This window comes from Acanthopagrus latus, chromosome 9 (assembly GCF_904848185.1).
Source record: "Acanthopagrus latus isolate v.2019 chromosome 9, fAcaLat1.1, whole genome shotgun sequence".
Classification (NCBI taxonomy): domain Eukaryota; kingdom Metazoa; phylum Chordata; class Actinopteri; order Spariformes; family Sparidae; genus Acanthopagrus; species Acanthopagrus latus.
Genome location: NC_051047.1, coordinates 2,928,854 through 2,949,118, shown reverse-complemented (window position 1 = coordinate 2,949,118; position 20,265 = coordinate 2,928,854). Strand labels below are relative to the sequence as shown.

Genomic DNA, 20,265 nt, shown 5'->3' with positions numbered 1-20,265 from the left:
CTTGAACCAATTCTTGATTCATGCCCCCTGTATCCCACTAAAAAGACCAACACTTGTCACAAAAAATGTATGAAAACACAGTACAATAACTTAAGTAGTTAAAATTCGATCTACTTCAACTATTCATTACAAACAATCGTGAGAGTTCATGTCAGGAGGAAATCAACAATTTTGCAGAGTGTTTCACAGAGAACAATCTATTCAAAACCACCAGAATGTCACCATCTACAGAGCGTCAGTGAAGTGATGTCTGCACAGAGCCCAAAAGATACTAAAAGTCAACACCGACCCAGTCAAAGGCTGTTCACCCTGCTGCCATCTGACAACAGATACAGAAGTATCTGCTGCAGCTGCTGTACCACCTGACTACAGAGCAGGCCCTCCTCCTCAACACTCCACCATAACAAATGTTTTTCTTGTGTGTATTTTAACTGCAATTAGTATGAGGTAGTACTGAGGTATACTGGAAGTATTGTAATGGAGTATGTTTATAGTGTGGTTATGCTACTTTTAAAGTAAAGAATCTGAATACTGAATCTGAATACTGCTGCCACTGAGGCACATTTAAATACATTTCAGTCAGACAACTCGCGTTTGAAATGTTTATTAGAAAGCAGAACATAGTTAGACTTCGGCATCTGGGCTCTGACCTCATCACTCCTCGCAGATATGTTTACATGAGATATTGGGGAGTGATGATTAAATATATTCCCCCTGGACAGAGCCTGCAGGTGGATGCTGGGATGGTGGTGGGGCTGAAGGTGCAGGCAGCAATGACACTGACAAGCCAGAGGGAGAGAAGGGAAATTTTGCATCTTAAATAGCCCGCCAATAGAGAGGGTGCGTTTGTTAGATGGTCTGGAGAGTGAATAACATGTGTGTCAGCGCAACTTGAGTTGACTGCCTAAACTAGCTTGCGGGCATCACTTCATTTAAATACATTTAAAATGAACTGAATTTAAACCGCAAGGTAGCTGTATGAAAATGTCTGAAAGCTGTTGGTATTATATAAGCTCTGGACACAACAATGAAGTGTTTGACTTCATCCTGTGTGAGAGAGGAGACGGAGAGAGAAAGGGGATAGAGAAAGAGATGGAGGGAGATTGAGAGGGAGAGAAAGAGAATGAGAAAGAGAGAGAGTGAGAGAAACACCTTAGATATGTTAGAAGATATGTCAGTTGAATGAACCACACCTGTTCTTCTTTATATGCAAATATCCCCAACGCTGCTTCCTGACACTCCACTACACACCTACCTGGCAGCACACACACACATTTGCATGCACAAGCACAGAATGCATGCAAATATAAGTGCATATGTATAAGTGTGTGAGTGCATGCTGATGATCTGTGGTGGGTCTGCATAGAGACGTGGAAACGGTGTGAAATTTGCTGCAAACTTAAGAAGAAAGCAACGCTAGGAATGACTCTGAAGAAACCACTGTGTGAACTTAGTTGATAATCATTGGCATGCTGAATGTAGTGATTGCATGGCTTAACACTCACTCAGCTGGTGCAGATGTATGGGAAACAAAGGGATAAAGGTTGATTAGCCACCCAGGTAGCAGATTACTGGGGCTTGTTTTACAGATAAATGTTTTTATAGCTGTCTTCATGAGTAATGGTAGAGTAAGCAAAGGGAAACCCTAATACCCCTAATATGTTCAAAATGGTCCAGTAAAATCACAAAAGTAAACTGAGGCACAAATACAAAATACAAATACAACAATGTTCACATGACACAGCGATGGAGTTTGTAGAATAGGATGAGCTGTTCTTCTGAGGAGCTTTGTCAAGGTCCCGAGGAGACTGGCAGACAAAGTGAGAACAACATGCTCCTGTCTACTGACCACACTAAACATTTTACACATTTGCACACACACGTGCACGTATGCCCACACACTACATAAGACCTCCAGAAGGCCTTTGCTCTGACTTTCTCACACCGTGGTGGCAGCGTAGCATGAAGGCACGAGTTTCAGCAGGGAGACACTTGGAGATGGACTCACATTCCTTTTTTCGCCCTTTGCTGAATCTCTGCCTGGGAGCAAACAACACTCTTATTTTGTCTAAGAAGTGGCTCTTGTATTTAACTGTCACCTCATCTCAAAAGCTGTTGTCAGTTTGTAGCAAGGCCAAGTTAGCTGGCATTCAAATCTGATGACAGCCCCGGAATAAAACTCACCGTCAACTTGAAACTATTTTCAACTTGGTTTAGGGCAGACTTGGTTTGCAGACAGGCAGGAACACACCAGTCACAGATATACACTGATCATCATGAATCAGTAGTTAAGAACTTAAAAGAAATGTAAATGTTTGTTTCCACCTTGTTCCCGGCCCCATGATACCTTGCATGATTTATGAGTGCGGTGTGGTATTGGGAAAGAACTGATGTATATCTGTTACATCTTAAACAGAATAATGTGATCATAGCTCTGCCTTGTACTCATGAGGGGTGGGAGGATGACCTGAAGAAGTGGTCTTAAATAACGTAAGCATAAGTGTACTTAGCTACTTTGTTCGTGTTGCTGCTTCTGAACAACAGCTCTGTCATAAATCATGTTTTATGTAAGTTGGTGGGACAGAACGTTGTCTGATCAAAACAGACAAAGACTCAGGTTTGAGTCTCAGAGCCCTGTGTCAAGTGCAGCTAGTCTTGGTCACAGACCATGTGCCTGTTGAAGAGGGCGCACATTTATCAACATTAATTGGCCTGCTGCTTTTTCTTACAGTACGAAGCAGCTCAGGACAACAGGTGCAGTAATACATCAATGCAGACGACTCTGCTAGTGTTCCTGCTATCCAGCTTAAACTCACCTAATGATTGGATAATTTAGATGATTTATATTTTAAGCATTATTACATAATTTCCGGACATTTTCTCCAAGTGTTTTACTTTTATTTACTTTACTTACTCATGTTAATAAAATCCCCAGACTGCAGAGTGATGATGAACCACAAATAGGTTTACATCTGGGACAAGACTCAATGTCCACCCTGCTATACCAACAACTCACTTTGTGCTACCTCATTTAAATGAACCTCCCAGCCGTGCACAGTGCAGTCTATAGTAGAAATCAAAATACTAAACAGATGGAAAAGCCACATTCAAGGCCAGGAAACCGATACAATGGTTGGACATAAATAGGGTCCTTGAAATCCTATATCACCAGATCACCTAGCAAATTCAGCCATTGAGCATTGTTTCCAATGTTACCCAGTGGCCACTCATGGTATTTCAGCAGAACAAACCCTGCAGCTCAAAAACATTTTACCAAGAGATCACAATTATAAGACAGGACACACTGACCTGAGGGCTCAAGATCAGTTATGACCCTTACTATAATTCATTTTTGGTTCATGAGGCATTTTTCGAGCAGGGGAGAGCAATTTAAATTGTGGAGTCATTGTAAGGTGAAGTTCAGGGGTGGTTCCAAACCTTTAGACTACTGGGCATATTCCATGGGCTGCATAACCAGGAAGTAGACATTTGTGTCCAATTCTCATTAGACTGAATAGTTTTCATCTTTGAGACTGGTATCTAATTTTATTATAAATTTATGCTGCATTTCCTCATATTATCTGCAATAAACACACAGTATGTAATTTTTGCTGGTAGGAGTCGCTCATTAAAAAAAAGGCAATCATCCTTGGAGGTCCATCTATTAATTTCCTTTGATCAGGTTGCAGTGGCAGTAGGCTATGCAGGGTCTTCCATGTTCCACATTCCTCTCCCCAGCAATGCTCTCCAGCTCCTCCTGGGTGAGCTCCAGGTGTTCTCAGGTCAGAAGAGATCTATATCTATATACCTACCTAAGTATTTTATCTTATTTTCTAACTGCTTAAGCATTTTATTGTATGTAGTACTTTATTGTTTTTTTGCATATGGTATATACTATGTTATTGTTTCTTACTATTTCTATATTTGTCCTTATATTTTGATTGTGTTTGTACTTGAATGTACCTATCAATCTACAGGGGCAGGCTGGGGTTGAAATTCAGCCTGGGAGCTTGGTCTGGAGAGGCTTTTTTACGATCGCATGACGGACACAAGTGGAACTGTAATTTATCTATCTATCCATCCATCCATCCATCCATTCTCCAGAGCTCTAGGTCTACATCAGGGTCTCCTCATGGTTGGTCATGCCTGGAAAACCCCAAAAGACAGGTACCTGGGAGGGATCCAAATCAGATGTCCGAACCACCTCGGCTGGCTCCTTTCGACCTTAAGGAGCAGCAGCTCTACTCAGAGCTCCCTCCAGAGGTCCAAGCTCCTGACCCTATCCTTAAGGCTGAGCCCAACCACACCTACAGAGGAAACTCGAGGACTCGAACCATGGCCTTCGACTTGGAGGTACTGACTCTCATCCTGCTGCTTCACACTCAGCAGCAAAGATGGAATCAGTTCATTTACAATAAGCAGACACACAATTCAGTGGATCCCAGAGACTATCCTCAGCACCGCCACACCCTGAGACCCTGTCCATAAATATCACAAACACAATTGGAGACACTGGACAACCCTGGACACCCACCCACTGAAAATGTGTGTTGACCTTATGCTAAGTATACAGACGCAGCTTTCACTTTGGTTAAATAGGGATTGAATAGCTCGTAGCAATGGCCCCAGTGCCCTATACTCCTGCAGTTTCTCCCACAGGAACCTCTGGGTGACCCAATCATAAGCCCTCTCCAAGTCCCAATAAAATTCTTAATTCATAACTCCCATAACCCAAGAGAGCTCGCAAAGGTAAGAAGCTGGTCCACTGTACAGTAGAAGATGAAACCCAAATGATTCCTCCTAAATCTGAGTTTTGATGATGTTTCTTACTGTACTGTATGTTTTTCTTGTCAATGAAGAAATACAAATAAAATCTGAGGTTTGACAATTGGTTGGGGCCTCCTCCCCAGCTCTCAGGAAGAAACTTTAACACCTGGCCCCTTGCAGAAGAGGTTTGATTGATTGAAAACTTTATTTCAAACATGTACAAAAACAAACATCAAACTAACCAAAGAATAGGACATAAGAAAACAGGCGATCCTAATTACAAGTTCGTAAAGGACTATATCTGTGATCTCTTCTTCCACAAGTGTTCAGCCTCTGCCTCCTCCATAGAAGACGTTAGTCTGATTCAGGAATTCCTCAGTGTGTTCTATCCACCTCCCGGTAAAATTCCCAGTCTGAGTCAATAATTCCTCCTCTGAACACAACCTGAGCCAAGCCCTGCCTACCCTTGCTGAGTCACTGGCTGGCTTGCCAGGACTTCATGGCCAACCAAAAATCCTTCTCCATATTCTTCTCCCACACCCAGGTTTTACCTCAGCAACCAACCAAAATGGTGGGATCCCTGGGCCAACTAAGTTGAAAGGGCTCCTTCTTCAGCCTGATTGTCCCAGCAAGTTGCCATCATGACAGGCATTGATGACCTTCTGACCACATGGCGAACTCTGATTCGATGTCCCCAGCCTCCCCTGGGATGAACGAGAGATCCTGATGGAGGTGGGAATTGAAACCTTGACAAACAGCAGGCCTCCTCTAACAGATGGTGAAAGGAACAACTGGAAGTCTTGCCAATATATTTTAGTAGTAGTTGTAGAGAAAATAATGAGAAATATACCTACATAATAAATATTTGCTCGGTGGAAGACTGGCCATCAGGGAGTTTGGAAATTTTCCCTGTAGGTTGGTCTTGTGATGTCTTTTCCCAACCCTAGCATTATAACCCATACACATAACAGCTACAGCATCGACCAAAGATTCCAACAAGTTGCCTTAGTGGTGGAAAGAAAATATTACTAAGCAACATTTAACTCTTACAACACCTACTTCTGTGACTACCCTCTAACCTTCTACCTTTTTGAAGTACTCCTGAGTACGGTAAACCAGGTGTTCTTCCGTCTGATAACTCTCGTCCATGTAACATTTCATTCTGTGATCAATATTTCTCGGCTGCCATGACGGCGACTGGCAAAACAAGCAACTGCTAAGGTGAGTTCTTCAAAAACGTTCTTTTTAGTAAACTCTGTGTACACAAACTATGTTCTCAATGCTCGTGTTCATGTGTAGAGACCCTGGTGATACTACGAGCAAAGTTTCATGTTGTGTCGAGCCTTCTTAGTGTTTTAAAAATAGCGTAGCACTCCCATTTAAAATGAGTTTGACCCGAAAACGAAAATAATGTAAATCTTAAAAGCGGCTCTTTCTTCCTAATTATGCTTTTACAGAAAGGTCTGTCTACATTCACAAAAAAGCCAAGGTTGCATTTTGGCGAGAGTTTTGCTTTACTCCTGATGATGACAGTGGTAGCAGAAATATCAACGTAGTGTGTGTAGTGAGCAGTTAGCAGGTGCTTTCTCATGCGTACATATAATGTTGTACTGTGAACAAGCTGAATGAATACACTCAAGAACAAAATGTTTCTGTTAACCTTGAGGTTTCACTGCGGGAGTCCTGCTTTGGGTTGGACTGTTTCTTAGATTTAACTAGTCAAAGTTAAACCTTAGTGTAAACTTCACTCAGAGATGTTTACACTTAATTGCTTTAAATTGTTGGAAAAAATGGTCAGCAGCATTCAGCTGTGAATGCGATTGACAAATATGTTGCGTCAGTTAAAATGTGTATACTGACGATGCTCGACAGCATATTCCTGCGCTGCTTATGTTGTCAATCCGCCTCTGCATTTACTGTAAAGCCTGTGTGTAATGCAGCGAGGCATGGCAAAAAAAAACTGTCATCTTCACACTCTATTCTTGGCCATTATGAGAAAAAACATGGCAGATTCTTTCTTTCAGCATATGAACACTGGTTTCACAAATACTAACAGCGAGGTGTGATTGGTGAGCTTCATGCACTAATAGGCCTCACCAGCTGACCACATTCCACAGCAGTGTGGCTCAAGGTCCAAACACACACACACACACACACACACACACACACACACACACACACACACACACACACACACAGAGTCGGGAACACAACAAAGTAATTCATGGGATTCAGGGAGTCTTAGCCAAGTCTCAACTACCTTCAAAGTGTTTCCACTATATGAAAAGGGTGCTCAGGTTTCGCTGGGGATTAAGGACATATGCTTTCTGGACTCATATTTGCCTTCATCCAAGACCAGGATAAAAGTCTATTATTTCAAATGGGGATAATAAAGAGGGATTGTTTTTCTGTATGATCTTTTTACACTGATATGTTTTGCATGATAGTGTATTAGACAGTGGGTGGGAACCTCTGTGCCTGACATATCCCCATGGACAATCAAATGAGCCCATGTACTACCTCACCATGCTCCACACAGTCATTTGGACACTCCAAATGGCTGAAAAACTGGACACTGGAGGGTAGTGCATTAAAAAAAAATGTTTAAATTGATTCTTAATTTAAGCTTTTGAACTTCCCTGCTTGTGTGCTAACACATGATGAACTCATGTCTCAGTGAACTCAATTGCAGTTGGTGGTTTTAGTTAGTTCGTCGTCTTTTCTGAAAACGATGCACTAAAGGTCAGTTACGCGTTTGTTATCTTTTGACACATACATGGGAATATTGTATTCATTCTTACCAGTCATGATTTATATGTTTTTATAGTTTAGCTTCTCCACGTACTTCCATGTACTCCATAGAAACTGTTGATGTAGGTCCACCATCCGATTGAGAATTGCATTAAAGAAGCCGTATGTCTTCAAGGCAACCAGGGTTTAAGTGTCTCTGTGTGCAACAATCCAGCCTTCTGATGTGTCCTTGAGCAAGACACTTAATCCCTGCAGCTCCATGGGTGCTGCTGCCTCCTTGACCCTGATCCCTGACCTCTTTGGAACGGGTGACAGATAAAAAAAGAGGCAATTTTTCTACAGTGATAAATAATTTATCACACTTTTATTATACCTGTACACTGCCCACCAATATTTACTGGTCTGCCTGTCACTCTGAACCAGCTCCAACTGGACAATCAGAAGAGGTCAGAGGAGGTTCAGGTGTGTGCCTCAGACATCTACATTCACATGGATCCCAACGATATAAAGACAGTCTCACGACTAAAAAGATTTCCTTGTATATTTCTTGAAAGGTTTGATGCGTTGTGTGACGCTTTGTGTCCTTTAATTCTTTATTAAAAAAAGCTCCTTTATCTTGTCGTTCACCTCTAGTAGTTTGATTCACACCTTGTTGCAGCGAAGTACAGGCGGACTCCAGGTCCAGGCAACATCACGGTTGGGTGTGGTTACAGCAACAAAGTGCATTTCTAACCACACCTAGCAGTGATGCTGGATGTGATTAGAGGTGGATGTGATTTAGAGATACTTTTGTCCTGGGCAGAGACAAACTATCAGATCCAAGTATGGTAGAAAGGCACGTGTAACTTCCATGGGCTACAAGTGTTCTGTCACTGCCCATGTCTTTATATCAGTCATATCTTCTTACGACACAACAACAACAACAGTAAGCACTACTTTGGACTCGCTTGGGAGAGAACCAAATCCATCAAAACCCATCAGTGCTGCTGTTCCCTGAGGTTCACTCTGTACTGGCCTCCTGTGATCTCAGTGGTCCATCGTCTTGAGAGGCGATAAGGAGACCCTCTCAGTGACAGCCCACCTATCAGGGCCTCTGACTGCGTCCAAATCTCCCAGCGGGAGAGCTCGTTGGCCGCTCCAGCTGTCGATCATGATTTCCGGCAGCACGTGGGAGGAGCCCGGTGGAGTGACGAAGGGAGGGGTGGCGGGCTAGAGGCGGAACGACTGTCAATTGTGTTGCTTATTCTCGTCAAAAGTGGGCTGTTTTTGCTGTGAGTGAACCCGACGGGTCCGTGGCGGCTGTGCGCAGTCAGAGCGATGACCTCCGCGGGGGACACCGGGACGGATCTGCGCCTCTCTTGACGCCGACAGCAGCGCAAGTTCGCTCCTCTTCTGCACTTTGACATCGCTGTGTTTTGGGGAGAGAGCAGCAGGGTTTCGGGTAGCCCCGTAGACACCGCTGGGTTGTTTCCAAACAGTTTTCTCATTGACACCACCTCGCTGTCATCGGTTCTCGTTACGCGCCGAGGCTTGGAGGGGGTTTTCACGCTCAAACTTGAGCCTTCCCCACCTCGAGGACGAGCGACACCGGGAGCGGTGAGGACTTGTTGCGCGCATCCGGGGAGCGCACCAGTCCAGTCCTCATCCAAGTCCACACTGAAGGCAACCTGCCTGCGTGTGATGCTCTGATTTCCACCGTGAGCCCTTCAGCGGAGCGGGGATGGACTGAAGAGACCCAGCTCACACTCACTGCCTGGAATCAGCTCGGTGACGATGACAGTCTGTTCATAATTAACGATTTTGGGCTGATTGGTTTTCTCCAGAGAGACAGCGTTGCTGAGCGGCTGATGCCCGAGGAAAGCAAGAACCCGTTCTCCTTTAAATGGCATCAGCACTCTGCCAAGTGAAACTTTATTCGGGTCAGATCCGACGAGTTCATTAATCTGCCTCTGCTGGTGTTTCCAAACCAAGTCCTTCTTATCATCGACATGTCGGAGCGTGATGGATATGGAGACGGCGACGGAGCGCCGGACTGCATACCGCCGCGAGCGTCCCGCGGCCGGCGGAGCGGTGTCATCCTTCCCGGGGGCAGCCAGGACTCCGACACCGTCCTCCTGGAGTCAGTGAAGGCAGCACCCCGCCGGAGCAGCATCATCAAGGTACAGAGGTCCAGTCCTGACATGGCAGTGTGTTCTGGCTCAGCTCTACCTGTGAATGTGAACGTGTGTGGAAACGGCAAAACAACACCTTAAGAGACACTGCCAACATATAAAACTCATGAATCAGATCCGCGTTGACTGATTTGTCTTAAAATTCCTAAACAAACTTATCAAACAAACTCTTCTCTTTCATGACTGAATAAACACACTGACCTTAAAGGACAACGCAGTTTATATTTTGTTTATAAACAAAGTATAAACTGTCTCTTTCTAGCTTCAAACAGTGTTCTGGGGATTTTATTGTCTTCTTCTGCTTCTTCTGATTTATTCAGTTATGGGAAAATTTCTCCTACAAAGTACATGGTGCCTCTTTTTCGATGATGTATCTGGGGGGGTATTAATTAGTGAAGCTGTAGCGAAAGATGGACAAGTAATCAGAAATGTTGCACTGATAAGGGACAGACCAGCTAAGATGCCGGTGGTGCTCGTCCAACTCCGTCCACACCTTTCCTCCACTCCGAGGCTGTGTGGGTTTTGATGCGGATGTGACAGCAGAGCATCTTGTTGCACGTGTCTGCTGATAATATCTAATGTCACCTCCTTTAAGGTGCGTCACCCATGTGTAATTTCACATTCCTTTGACATGCTTTCGAGGCAGCCATACCACATTCTCAGATGGCAGGATAACTGTGCAAGGTGGGAAAAAAAGAGAACCTTTTGGCTTGAGAGACACTGCTTCTGAGTGACAGACACTGCTGTGTGGAGCCTCATAGTAACATAGAATTAAAATCTCCTTCAGGGTTAGTTTTACCCTACAGGACTGGGCTTTGATACATTTTTCATGGATTAAGCACCGTGGCAAGAAAGTCTCTCGGAACAATGATTCTGTGGGGATATTATAGTGCTCTCCCGCAGACACCCTCACACTGTAAAAGCGTTTAGTAACTAGTTCAGATCTAAACTTTGATGCAGTGGTGTAAGTTCACAAGCGCTTTAGTGAAGTAAAAGTGCCTGTACAACAATATAAAAAAGTTTTGCATTTAAAGTCCTATTTCAGTAAAAGCAGATCAGGGTGTTGATCAGCAAAATGCACAACATGCCACCAAAATGTCCACTGTCACTGATATAGTATTATTCTGTATATGACAAGATTACATTGTGGAGCTAGTTTTAATTACTCGAAATACTGTCAGGCGGTTAAGCCCAGGAGCGCCTAACTTTAGAGTCACAAGATACATCTGAGGGGTCACAGCAGGATTAATGGGGTTAGAGAGAAGAGAAACAAAGTTCTGCTACATGTGTATTTATTTATCTGTGGAATACTGGACCATCTTAGCTCACTAGGCAAATGTTATTCACAATGACATCATCTGAAGGTTCAGAGGGGAGTTGTCTCTCATAGACCGCTGAAAGTTTTCAAATGGCCCCGACTACACTCAGCTTTTTAGTGAGTGGCCACAAGCCAAAAAACTTTGGTTTAAGTTTTAACCGTGTAATAAGCTTCTCACATGTTTTGGGTAACATCTTCAGCTGGAGGCAACTAGTAACTCCAGCTGTCATACAGGGGAATGAAAGGTATGATATTTCCCTCTGAAATGTAATTGAGTAGAAATATTAACTAGCAAAAATAGGAAATGTACTACATCACGGTACTTAAAACTACTCGAAGGAACTTTCATTGTATGTTACATCTGACCCCGGTGGACAAAAGATGAACTTTGTTTTTGTGCCACACCACCAGACAACAGAGCAGCTTCTTTCCTCAGGCTGTGAGACTCCTCAGTTCACAAACAATTAACGTTTTATGATTTATCTGACCTGCTGACAGGCATTAAGAATAACTATAATAACCTTACAGAAATAGTCAGTCTGCTCTCTGTTGGGCTCCCTTCCCCATGTAGGTCGTATGGAGGCATCACTATTAAATTGAGACTGTTTCATAGCAACATTAAAGTTCCTTGTTGTATGTAAAAGTGAAGCACTTGAGTGAATATACTCAGTTACTTTCCACCACTGCTGGAAAGACCCCTCACCTACTAACCCACTGACGTCATGGTGACATCGTGCCTTTCCACCCTCACCTGTGCTCAGGTTGCAGGTCAGCGTGTCGTGAAGGAGCAGGGTGGGAAGTGAGGATCATGTTTGGGGATTGTTACGTTTTAATGGTCAGAGGCACTTCCCCTCCGGTTACGTGTCACCTGTGCAGCGAGGCGAGGTCATTCAGCTGAGCAGAAATCAGGCAGAAGCAGGATTTCTTGTGGTTAAAGACAGCTGAAGGAGGGATAGATTGAGGCTTTGGTTGCCACTGAGGTGTATGACCTTCTCAGCCCGCCTCATATGTGATGCTGATGTCAAGCTCCATATTTCACGTCAGCGGTCAAGTGACGGGGAAGGTCACAGTTTTTACCAGGCTCTTGTCCGTACTGTATACGGGTCACATGTCACCCCAGTGAGCCCCATCTGGAAGATCCAGCTGAACAGAGAGTCCTTTTATTGCTGCTGGGGAGGAAGTAGATGAGAGGATGGACAGATGAGACGAGTGATTTCAGTGACAGGCACGGTCAGCTGTGACAGCCGGGGCTGGGAATCAAACCTTCAGAATGAACCCAAAACTGTCCGGATATTGATGACTGACTGAAACCTGGCACCAATTTGCTAAGATTTCTTTTTAAAGTGAGAGCCACAATAATTAGTTAAAGGGCAACTCTGCCAATTTTGAACGTCAACGTGTATTTACAGGTTTTGGGGAGTACTACTGCGTAAAGCCTTTTGTGGTTCCAAAGACAGCTGAATGTCACTCTGTGGCCAAGTTGCACTATGGGTAATGTAAGTGTCAGAAGAGGAAACAAGAATGTGTGGAATTAAAAAAAATGACATATCAAATTTGATAATTTGTTTTAAACTGTTTATGAATATCAGCATGTTTTAAAAGAAAAGAGAGGCATTTTGATATGAAAATAGTCTCAATGATTTTTGATCCGTATTTAGCATGGAAGTCGAGATAAATGAATAGTTAACATGGATCCTGGGTCAGCACTTCGAAAATTTATTTTTCATTTCGCTGCATCTTTAAGTTTGTTTTTCGCCATAAAATTCAGTCAGAAGCCAAAACAGAACAGCGCCCTCCAGAGAACACTCAAGAAGGGTGCTGCCAACGCAGAAAAATAAATGAACTTGTAACTTAATTGAGCAAGTTTGACCACATGAGTCGACCATATACATCCTGCACTGATTTCTTAACAAAAATAATTTAGATTTCATTCCATTTGATTTAAATACAGAGCATGTCAAAGCGCAGTGGAGGGAGAGATGGTTCTATACTCAAGAAGAAGAATTTTTTTCCACACACTTGCAGACGTTCGTCCCTTAAGATAAGCAGACCTCTTCATTTTAGGGGATTTTTTGGAGGTTACCAGTTGTAATGAAAGGAAGGGGTGAGGTTAGCTCCTGCACCGCTCACATTACTACAACAACACGCGCTCACATGTGTCCGATACGCCCACGCATACCATGTCACCTTCTGCACACACGCACGCACACACCCCTGTTTGTTCAGCTCACCCCATCAAAACACACACACACTCAAGCAATTAAGGCAGTCCTTGTTAGGTCTGCAAGCTGTGAACTGTTGCAGGGATGCAGTAATTACATCCTCAGTGCAAGAGCCTCTATGGGTAATGACTGAGATAATCACATCGTTGTTGTCGTCGTCGAAGTCGTCAGCGTCCTCGTCAGCATCATTAGTTTGATAGACGAAAAATTAATTGGTATCTGTTTTCATAACTGATTAATTGTACCACTCAATTTTCAAAGAAAAAAAAGCCATACAGTCTCTAAGAAGCTTTTCTTTGCTCTATATGACAGAAAATGTCATATTCGATGGTTTAACCGGTTTATCGTTAACTGTCAACATTTTTTGAAAAATGCGGTTCCCCAGAGCTAAAAGTGCTGTCTTCTAATTGTCCAGCCAACAGTTCAAAACCCAAAGACGCCTCATTCGCTGTCATAAATGACAGTCTTGAAAAATGACTGAAACGGTTAGTCGATTATCGAAATAGTTCACAGCCATTTTTCTGTTGGTTGATTAGGCGAATTATTGTTGCAGCACTATTCACAGAGAAAGAAAAAGTACATTTGATGTTGAAAGTACAGACAGGAAATGAGGGGGGAGAGGTATGGTATGGAAAAGTTGGAGAGAAATGGCTTTACAAGGACTGCTAGCTTACATTGTTCTCAACACACACACACACGCGTCTCCAAAATGGTTTATCAGTATGACAGGGTACGTAACGTTAGATAAATTAGAAACTTGTCACAAGTCAACATTGGCCACCACAAATTGATTTTCTATTTTAGGAGATGTGCGTCCCAATCTCACTCACTCAAGACAGTGCCCCCAGCAGTGAATAGCAGGGTGTTATAAACTCCAAAACAGTAGATGGCATGGTGGTTTTTAGTCCACAGGTAAAACCAACGAAGAAGAGATGGAGGACTATTTAACGCAGTTGGCTTGAGCGTAACTTCCTCTGCAAAGAAGCCTCATCGTCGTGATCAATCCCCCACAGAGAGCACCAGGCCGTGAAGCCAGTATTTGTTGTGGCCAACCCGTGTAATTACATCGTCATGTGATGGGGACATTTTCCCAAAAGCTAACATTGTGAAAGATGCTGTAACAGGGTAATAAAAGCCTCACAACAGCCGCTGCAAAATGACTCATTTTACTGTCAAAATTTGAGCTGTTTGGTCCAGTACTATTAGAAAGGTTTAGAAGAGCCGATTAAATTATTTTGATCCCCGTTCAAGTTAGCTCGGCACTAAACTGGGAGTTAGTCGACTCGGTCCGCGGAAGTCTTGTGTGCACATGCTCCGTGGCACCCCAGCTAGATAGCCACTGCCACAATTAAAGTCTGACTAGGTGGGAAACACTGTGGTGCTAAACTTCACATTCACCACTGATCACAGTAGCAGTTTCTACAAAGAAGAGAGTTGAGGTGAGCTGAAATCCCTGCGTAGACGGGGAGAAAACCCTGTGCCGTAGCTGTCAGGTTTATTCAGAACTGATTTAAACTGTCCGGTCTGTGGTTGGACTCTGCTCACCACAGTGGTCCTTTGGAATTGAGGTTAACTTTATTTCACAATCTTGTATCTTTGACTTGTGATCAAAGAACCACATTTTTTCGGTGCAATTACTCATCGTTAGTTCTGATGATTCATCTGGGAGGGCTTCGTGTCCATTCATCCCTTGAAAATGCTCCAACAGCCAGTCACCTCTTGACCCTTGATGCCAGAAATAACTCTTCCTTCTTCTCCAGTTTAATAGGACAATAATTATGTGTACATGACTGTAGAGAAAAGCCTTCTGGTACTCCTTAAGGATTTAGGACCACAGAGAACAGTTAAGCCAGAGTGGGAAAGGCAAAACAGAATGGTGTGCAATAAAAAGACCAGCTTATCATGACTTCAAACTATCATTGTCTCTGTAGCTAACAGGAATGAAGTTGTAAAATTGGATGAAACCTAGAGTATCTCTCTAATAGAGTAGTTTAATTCTGTTGTATGTGCAGAAAAGACTAATGCAATAACATTTCCTTCAGAAATATGCCAAAACTTAATTAAAATCTGTAACTATATGACAACTCCTCCCCCATCGTCCAGGCTCGTCTTCATTCATGCATTGTTATTCAGGCCATAGTCACCCAGATGAGCCGGTGCAGCTGCCAGAGTGATGCTTCATCACGTATTAAGAGTGAGTTAAAGGGACGTTAATCTCAATCAAGTTAAACACATTAGGATCAGGCTGTTATATTAATTTTCCCCAGCAAACCATCAGCAATTAGCTTACAGCATTACCGCGGAACAGGCCAGAAGGCAAACCCGGCACTTGGTGGTAGACATGACGATCAGGCCTGGGAGAGTGGTGCGGGATTAACAGTCGAGGCTCTATACAAGTGAATGAAAACACACACACACGGAGTCACACAGGTTTTCCAGGATGAGGCTCAGGGGAAGGCATGGTTGGACGTCCCTCTGACAGGCCTGTGTGTTGCCTGACTGCTCACTGTTAGAGCGCTGAAGGACACTGTCTCTCTCCATCTCCCTGGCTGCAGTGTTCGGAGAGCAGAGCCTTGATGTCTCGGAGTTTGACCGCCAGACTGTGTTTAGTATTACTGCGGGGCCTCCAGTCATCCAGTCAATTTCTTAGACACAATTTCTTGCTATATCTAAATCCTTTTCCAAAAAAGGAGCATCCATGACATGTACAGCACTCTTTTGTGTCATTGTTTGAGTTTTTGAGGGCATGAGGGTTGTAATGGCACAAGAAGTCACAGTTCGGTTTTAGGGGTCACTCCTTGGTAGGAGTTTGGTACAACAAGAGAAAGCAACAAAAAAAAACTAGCAGCAGGCTAAACCCAGGCTAGACTTTTTTTTTTTTAACAACCTTAGTTCAAGTTAAAGTTTGTTCTGTCCTAATGTCTGCCTTGCCCCACTTGTAAATGTCTACAGGCTGCTGGAGAGAAGCTTCTTGACTGCTTTGATTTTTGATTGGCTCTGGTAATTGAGACATCTGGGTGATGCTGTCTAATATGAGTATTTACAAATTTGCGTTTTCCTGTTAAGTGCTGACCTCTAGGGGCAGTAGTTGATATTACAGCAGCAAAGTTGACTCAAACACGGATAGAAATTTCACCTAGGAGACCGCTGTTTGCTCAAGGTTGAGTCATTTTAACTTAGTAACATCGTGAAGATACTTCACATACACAACACAACGCCAGCCACGTACGTAATATGGGTATGTTGGTAAGCAGGTCATTTTAATATCTGAACTAACCACGCTGAGACTGTACAATGAAGGTTTGCTAGCAACTAGCAACCCCTGTCGCTACTTTGCTGGAGAGGTCATGTTGTTTGGTGAGTGGTGATTTGTGTATTTGTTAGAGGCACCAGCCATTGATCTACTCAGTGTATGAGGATGGGTTGATATCGACATACCATCCTCTTCCGATCCACCACACGCCTTTTGTCTTCTTTCCACGCAGCTGATTTGAAAGAAGCAGGCAGGTCCTCTAGCTCCACTCTCTTATTTAAACTCACCATAGTGCACAGCACATCAGCATCTTCTTCTTCTTCTTCTTCTTCTTCTTCTTCTTCTTCTTCTTCTGCTTTTATCCTCAATGGCAGTTGAAAAACAGCTTAGCGACACACAGTGGCCATCCTCTTATGATGCTGCTCAGGTGGGAAGGTCAAAGGCAGTTGTTTTACCTCGAAAAAAGTCCCTCCAGAGTTTCACTCTCCAATGTTTCACTACATTTATTAGACTTGCAACCTAAAACACAGCAGTAGAACATTTCAGCTTCCTTCCCTGACTGTGATGTCAGTGGAAAACGACTGCGGTGTGAATGTGCTCTATTGACAGACTCTCTTGCCATAAGGTGACAGTCAGATGTATTCTTTGTGCATGACTACATGTAATGAACCATGTACCATTACACCCTTACAGGGCACTACACAGTGATTGACTTTCACTGATTCTGTAAATAAAAGTTATAGTGAGGAATATAGTAGTAAGTTACGTAGATGTAACAGCTGCTGGTTTTCAGCTGTATTATAAAGGTCAGTTGTCCCATTATAAATCATTAAGAGTTGAGAAACCTCTTAACAAAGTACAAAAGTTAAAACATTTCAAGTGCACAGTTGTCCCCTGCAATTATGGCCAGTCATGGAAAAGTCATGGAATTTCATAACAGGGCCACCGTGGGATCCCTGTGTATGTTTGATATGGGTAGCTGAGTTTATTTTTGTCCTTACTTAGACAGAGTGCCATGTAGGTTCCATCCCACTCTGCCTCCGTCTCCTCTCCTATCTGCACTACTTGCTCTGCGCCTGAAACATTGTGTTTTCTTTTGTCTCTCTCATTTCCAGCCGCTGTTTTTCCTCCCTCTTTCATTCAGTGCCACTTTGATGTGTCCTGTTGTTTTCCCTGGCATCGCTGTTCTCACTTTGTTCCCTTCGCTTTAACTCTCTGTCCCCCTCCCGCTGTGCTGAGAAGTGAACAATGATTTGTATACAACCTACTCCTGGAAACTGGTCAAGAGTAACGACAATGTATTCCCACTGTGTGTGTGTGTTTGTCTGTGCACACATGCAAAGCAATCAAGGCCACTGAGGGCCTTCTGTCTCCCAGTATCATTCTGTTACTGGTGCCACATCTCTCCGGGAACACACACCACCTCATCACAGCTGCTGGTCAGGAGATGATGTGTGTGACCGCAAGAGAGACGAGCACACGGAGCTCTGAAACATCTCACAATAAAATACCAGTCGTGACAACAACACCACAAGTGTAGCCTGAAGAATGTCCATGAGCATGGACACGTATTGGGTGTTTACTCTCAGTTGTAATGTCTTCCTGCCCCCTCGCCTTTAGTGTCAGCACCACATAAAGTGAGCCCCTTTAAGACGTTCACCTCACTCAATAAAAGTGAAATGTTGGTCATGGCATGTATGTAAACCGCCTGCCAGGCAACCAACTAACTGTTTAGCGGCCGGCTACCTTGAAAGGAGATAAAATGATTAAATCGTGCAGCTCTAGACTTTCCAAATGTAATCGGACCAAATGGCTCAAATTCTGACAGTTAAAGGATTCATTTCATGGGGTTGTGAGGCTCAAAAACAATCATCTACTGTTTTACAGATGTGTCTTTCATAATATTAGAATATGGGACAGTGACTTTGGGCTGCAGTGCATCATGTGACTATGAAAACTGGCTTCAAGGCCTGGCACTTTTCTCTGGGGGCTTGATCTCAACGATAAGGCTGTCCATCCTCTCTTCAGGGGAAGTCGCGGTCAAGTCAAATATACCTCTTAATACTTTCTTAAAACTTGTCCTGCTCTTCTTCATTAGTTTCACCGGCGGACTAAAAACCACACTCCATGGATGTAACTACATGAGAATGGGATGCTCAGCTCCAAAAACAAAAAAAACAAATCAATATATGTTGGCCAATGTTGACAGTTAAGTTAACGTGTGGGAAACACTGAAGTAAATTGCCGATGCCATGTGTGACGAGGTGGGTGGGGCTGAATGATGATCTGTCTGTGCAGTAAAATTACATCGTTGATTGGAAAAAAGTGGAATTTGAATTTTATCTTCTTGGGCAGAGTTTAAATTTACTTGGCAGGCCGTTAAAGTAGAGCCTGTGTATGGGTAACAACGTCAGTCAGTTTGTTCGACGAGAGCAACCCCAAGGGGATTCTCACACAGTAAAATGTGTTTAAAATACAAATCTAAGGGATCTATTATGCTAAAAAGATTCATATTTTTTTTTTGCATGTGCACTATAATAGGTATACATGCTTAAATGTTGAATTTTATTATTTGTTTTTATCACACTGTGCTCTGCTGCAGCACATCGATTCACCCTCAAATGAAAACTGTTTTAGTCCCTCCATTTTGAAAAAACCAAGTGCGCCAGCTCTCACAGGCCTGAACAGGCACTGCCCACTGTGTTTCCACAGCAGCTCTGCTGGTGCGGGGGAGTGGCCTTGGGCAGTGAATGTATAGTTATGACATCACAACCTAAAGGAATACGGATACAATTGATGAGACAAGCGATGCTACAGATTCCATGACTGGAAAGATCTGTAGACGTAGTCATGGAAACACAAGGTTTCGTTTAAACTTATAGATTGTGCTCAGTTGTCATTATATCACTCTGCATGATGGAGGGTGGTGGAGCATTGAAAATGTTGTATCTGCTGTTGCTTGTCATTGTCTATTGCTCAGAGAGGTTGATTGAGTTTGTTGTGTTCACCTGTCCACGCTGACAATTAAACAGCCATAAATGCCATGAATTCATCACTACAGCAGATGATACGCTTTTTGTTCACGTGGATTGACTGATTGCCTTTTCATTGCAGAAAAATGTGGTGAAACATTTCATAAAAATGTCTGTGCAGTGCTGTGTTTTGAAGAGGCTGAAGGTTATGGATGCATCTTTTAATCATGACGCCTCAGACACAAACCTCCCCGTCCTTGGCAGATCATGCACTCTGTGGCAAAAGCGTTGAAACATTATTCATTGTAAGAAAAGTGACCTTTATTTGTCTGTCTTTCATTTCAAAGATGAAACAAATAAACAGTTGTAAAGTTTCTCTGTGAATGTGTTGCCCTTCCTACGACCACCACCTCGCTTCATTATAAGCATTTTTCACCAAATGATAACCATACCCTCAACTTAAGTTTAATTTAAAACCAAGAAATTGCAAAAGAAGACGTGCAGAACAGGTGGTGTTAGGTCAGTGGAAGGTAACATTATGTAAGCATTTATGCCTCCGCTGGCTTTGCACCTACACAGAAATAAGAGTGTGAAACATTTGAACAGTGTGATTACTGATTACATATCACCTGGCTTTAATCTTAAAAGCCAATCCAAGCGCTGCAGGAAATCTTATCAGTGTTAAGTTATTTTATTTATTCATTCATTTATTTATTTATCTTATCAGGTTGGAAAAATAAGTTTTCAGCTTTTGTGTAGATTTCTCTGACCTGCACACAGATTCTGTCACTTCATGTAAATGTTACCAATT

At 43.1% G+C, this 20,265-nt stretch overlaps 1 protein-coding gene across 1 annotated transcript in view; it reads left to right on the top strand.

The window, feature by feature from the left end:
* Positions 1 to 8,054: 8,054 nt before the first annotated feature.
* Positions 8,055 to 20,265, top strand: part of plcl1 (phospholipase C like 1) — a 104,039-nt gene continuing 91,828 nt past the window's right edge. The window contains exon 1 of the mRNA XM_037109954.1: positions 8,055 to 9,677. Coding sequence (XP_036965849.1) covers positions 9,507 to 9,677 — 171 coding nt within the window. The 5' untranslated portion in view covers positions 8,055 to 9,506. The remainder of the gene's footprint in view (positions 9,678 to 20,265) is intronic.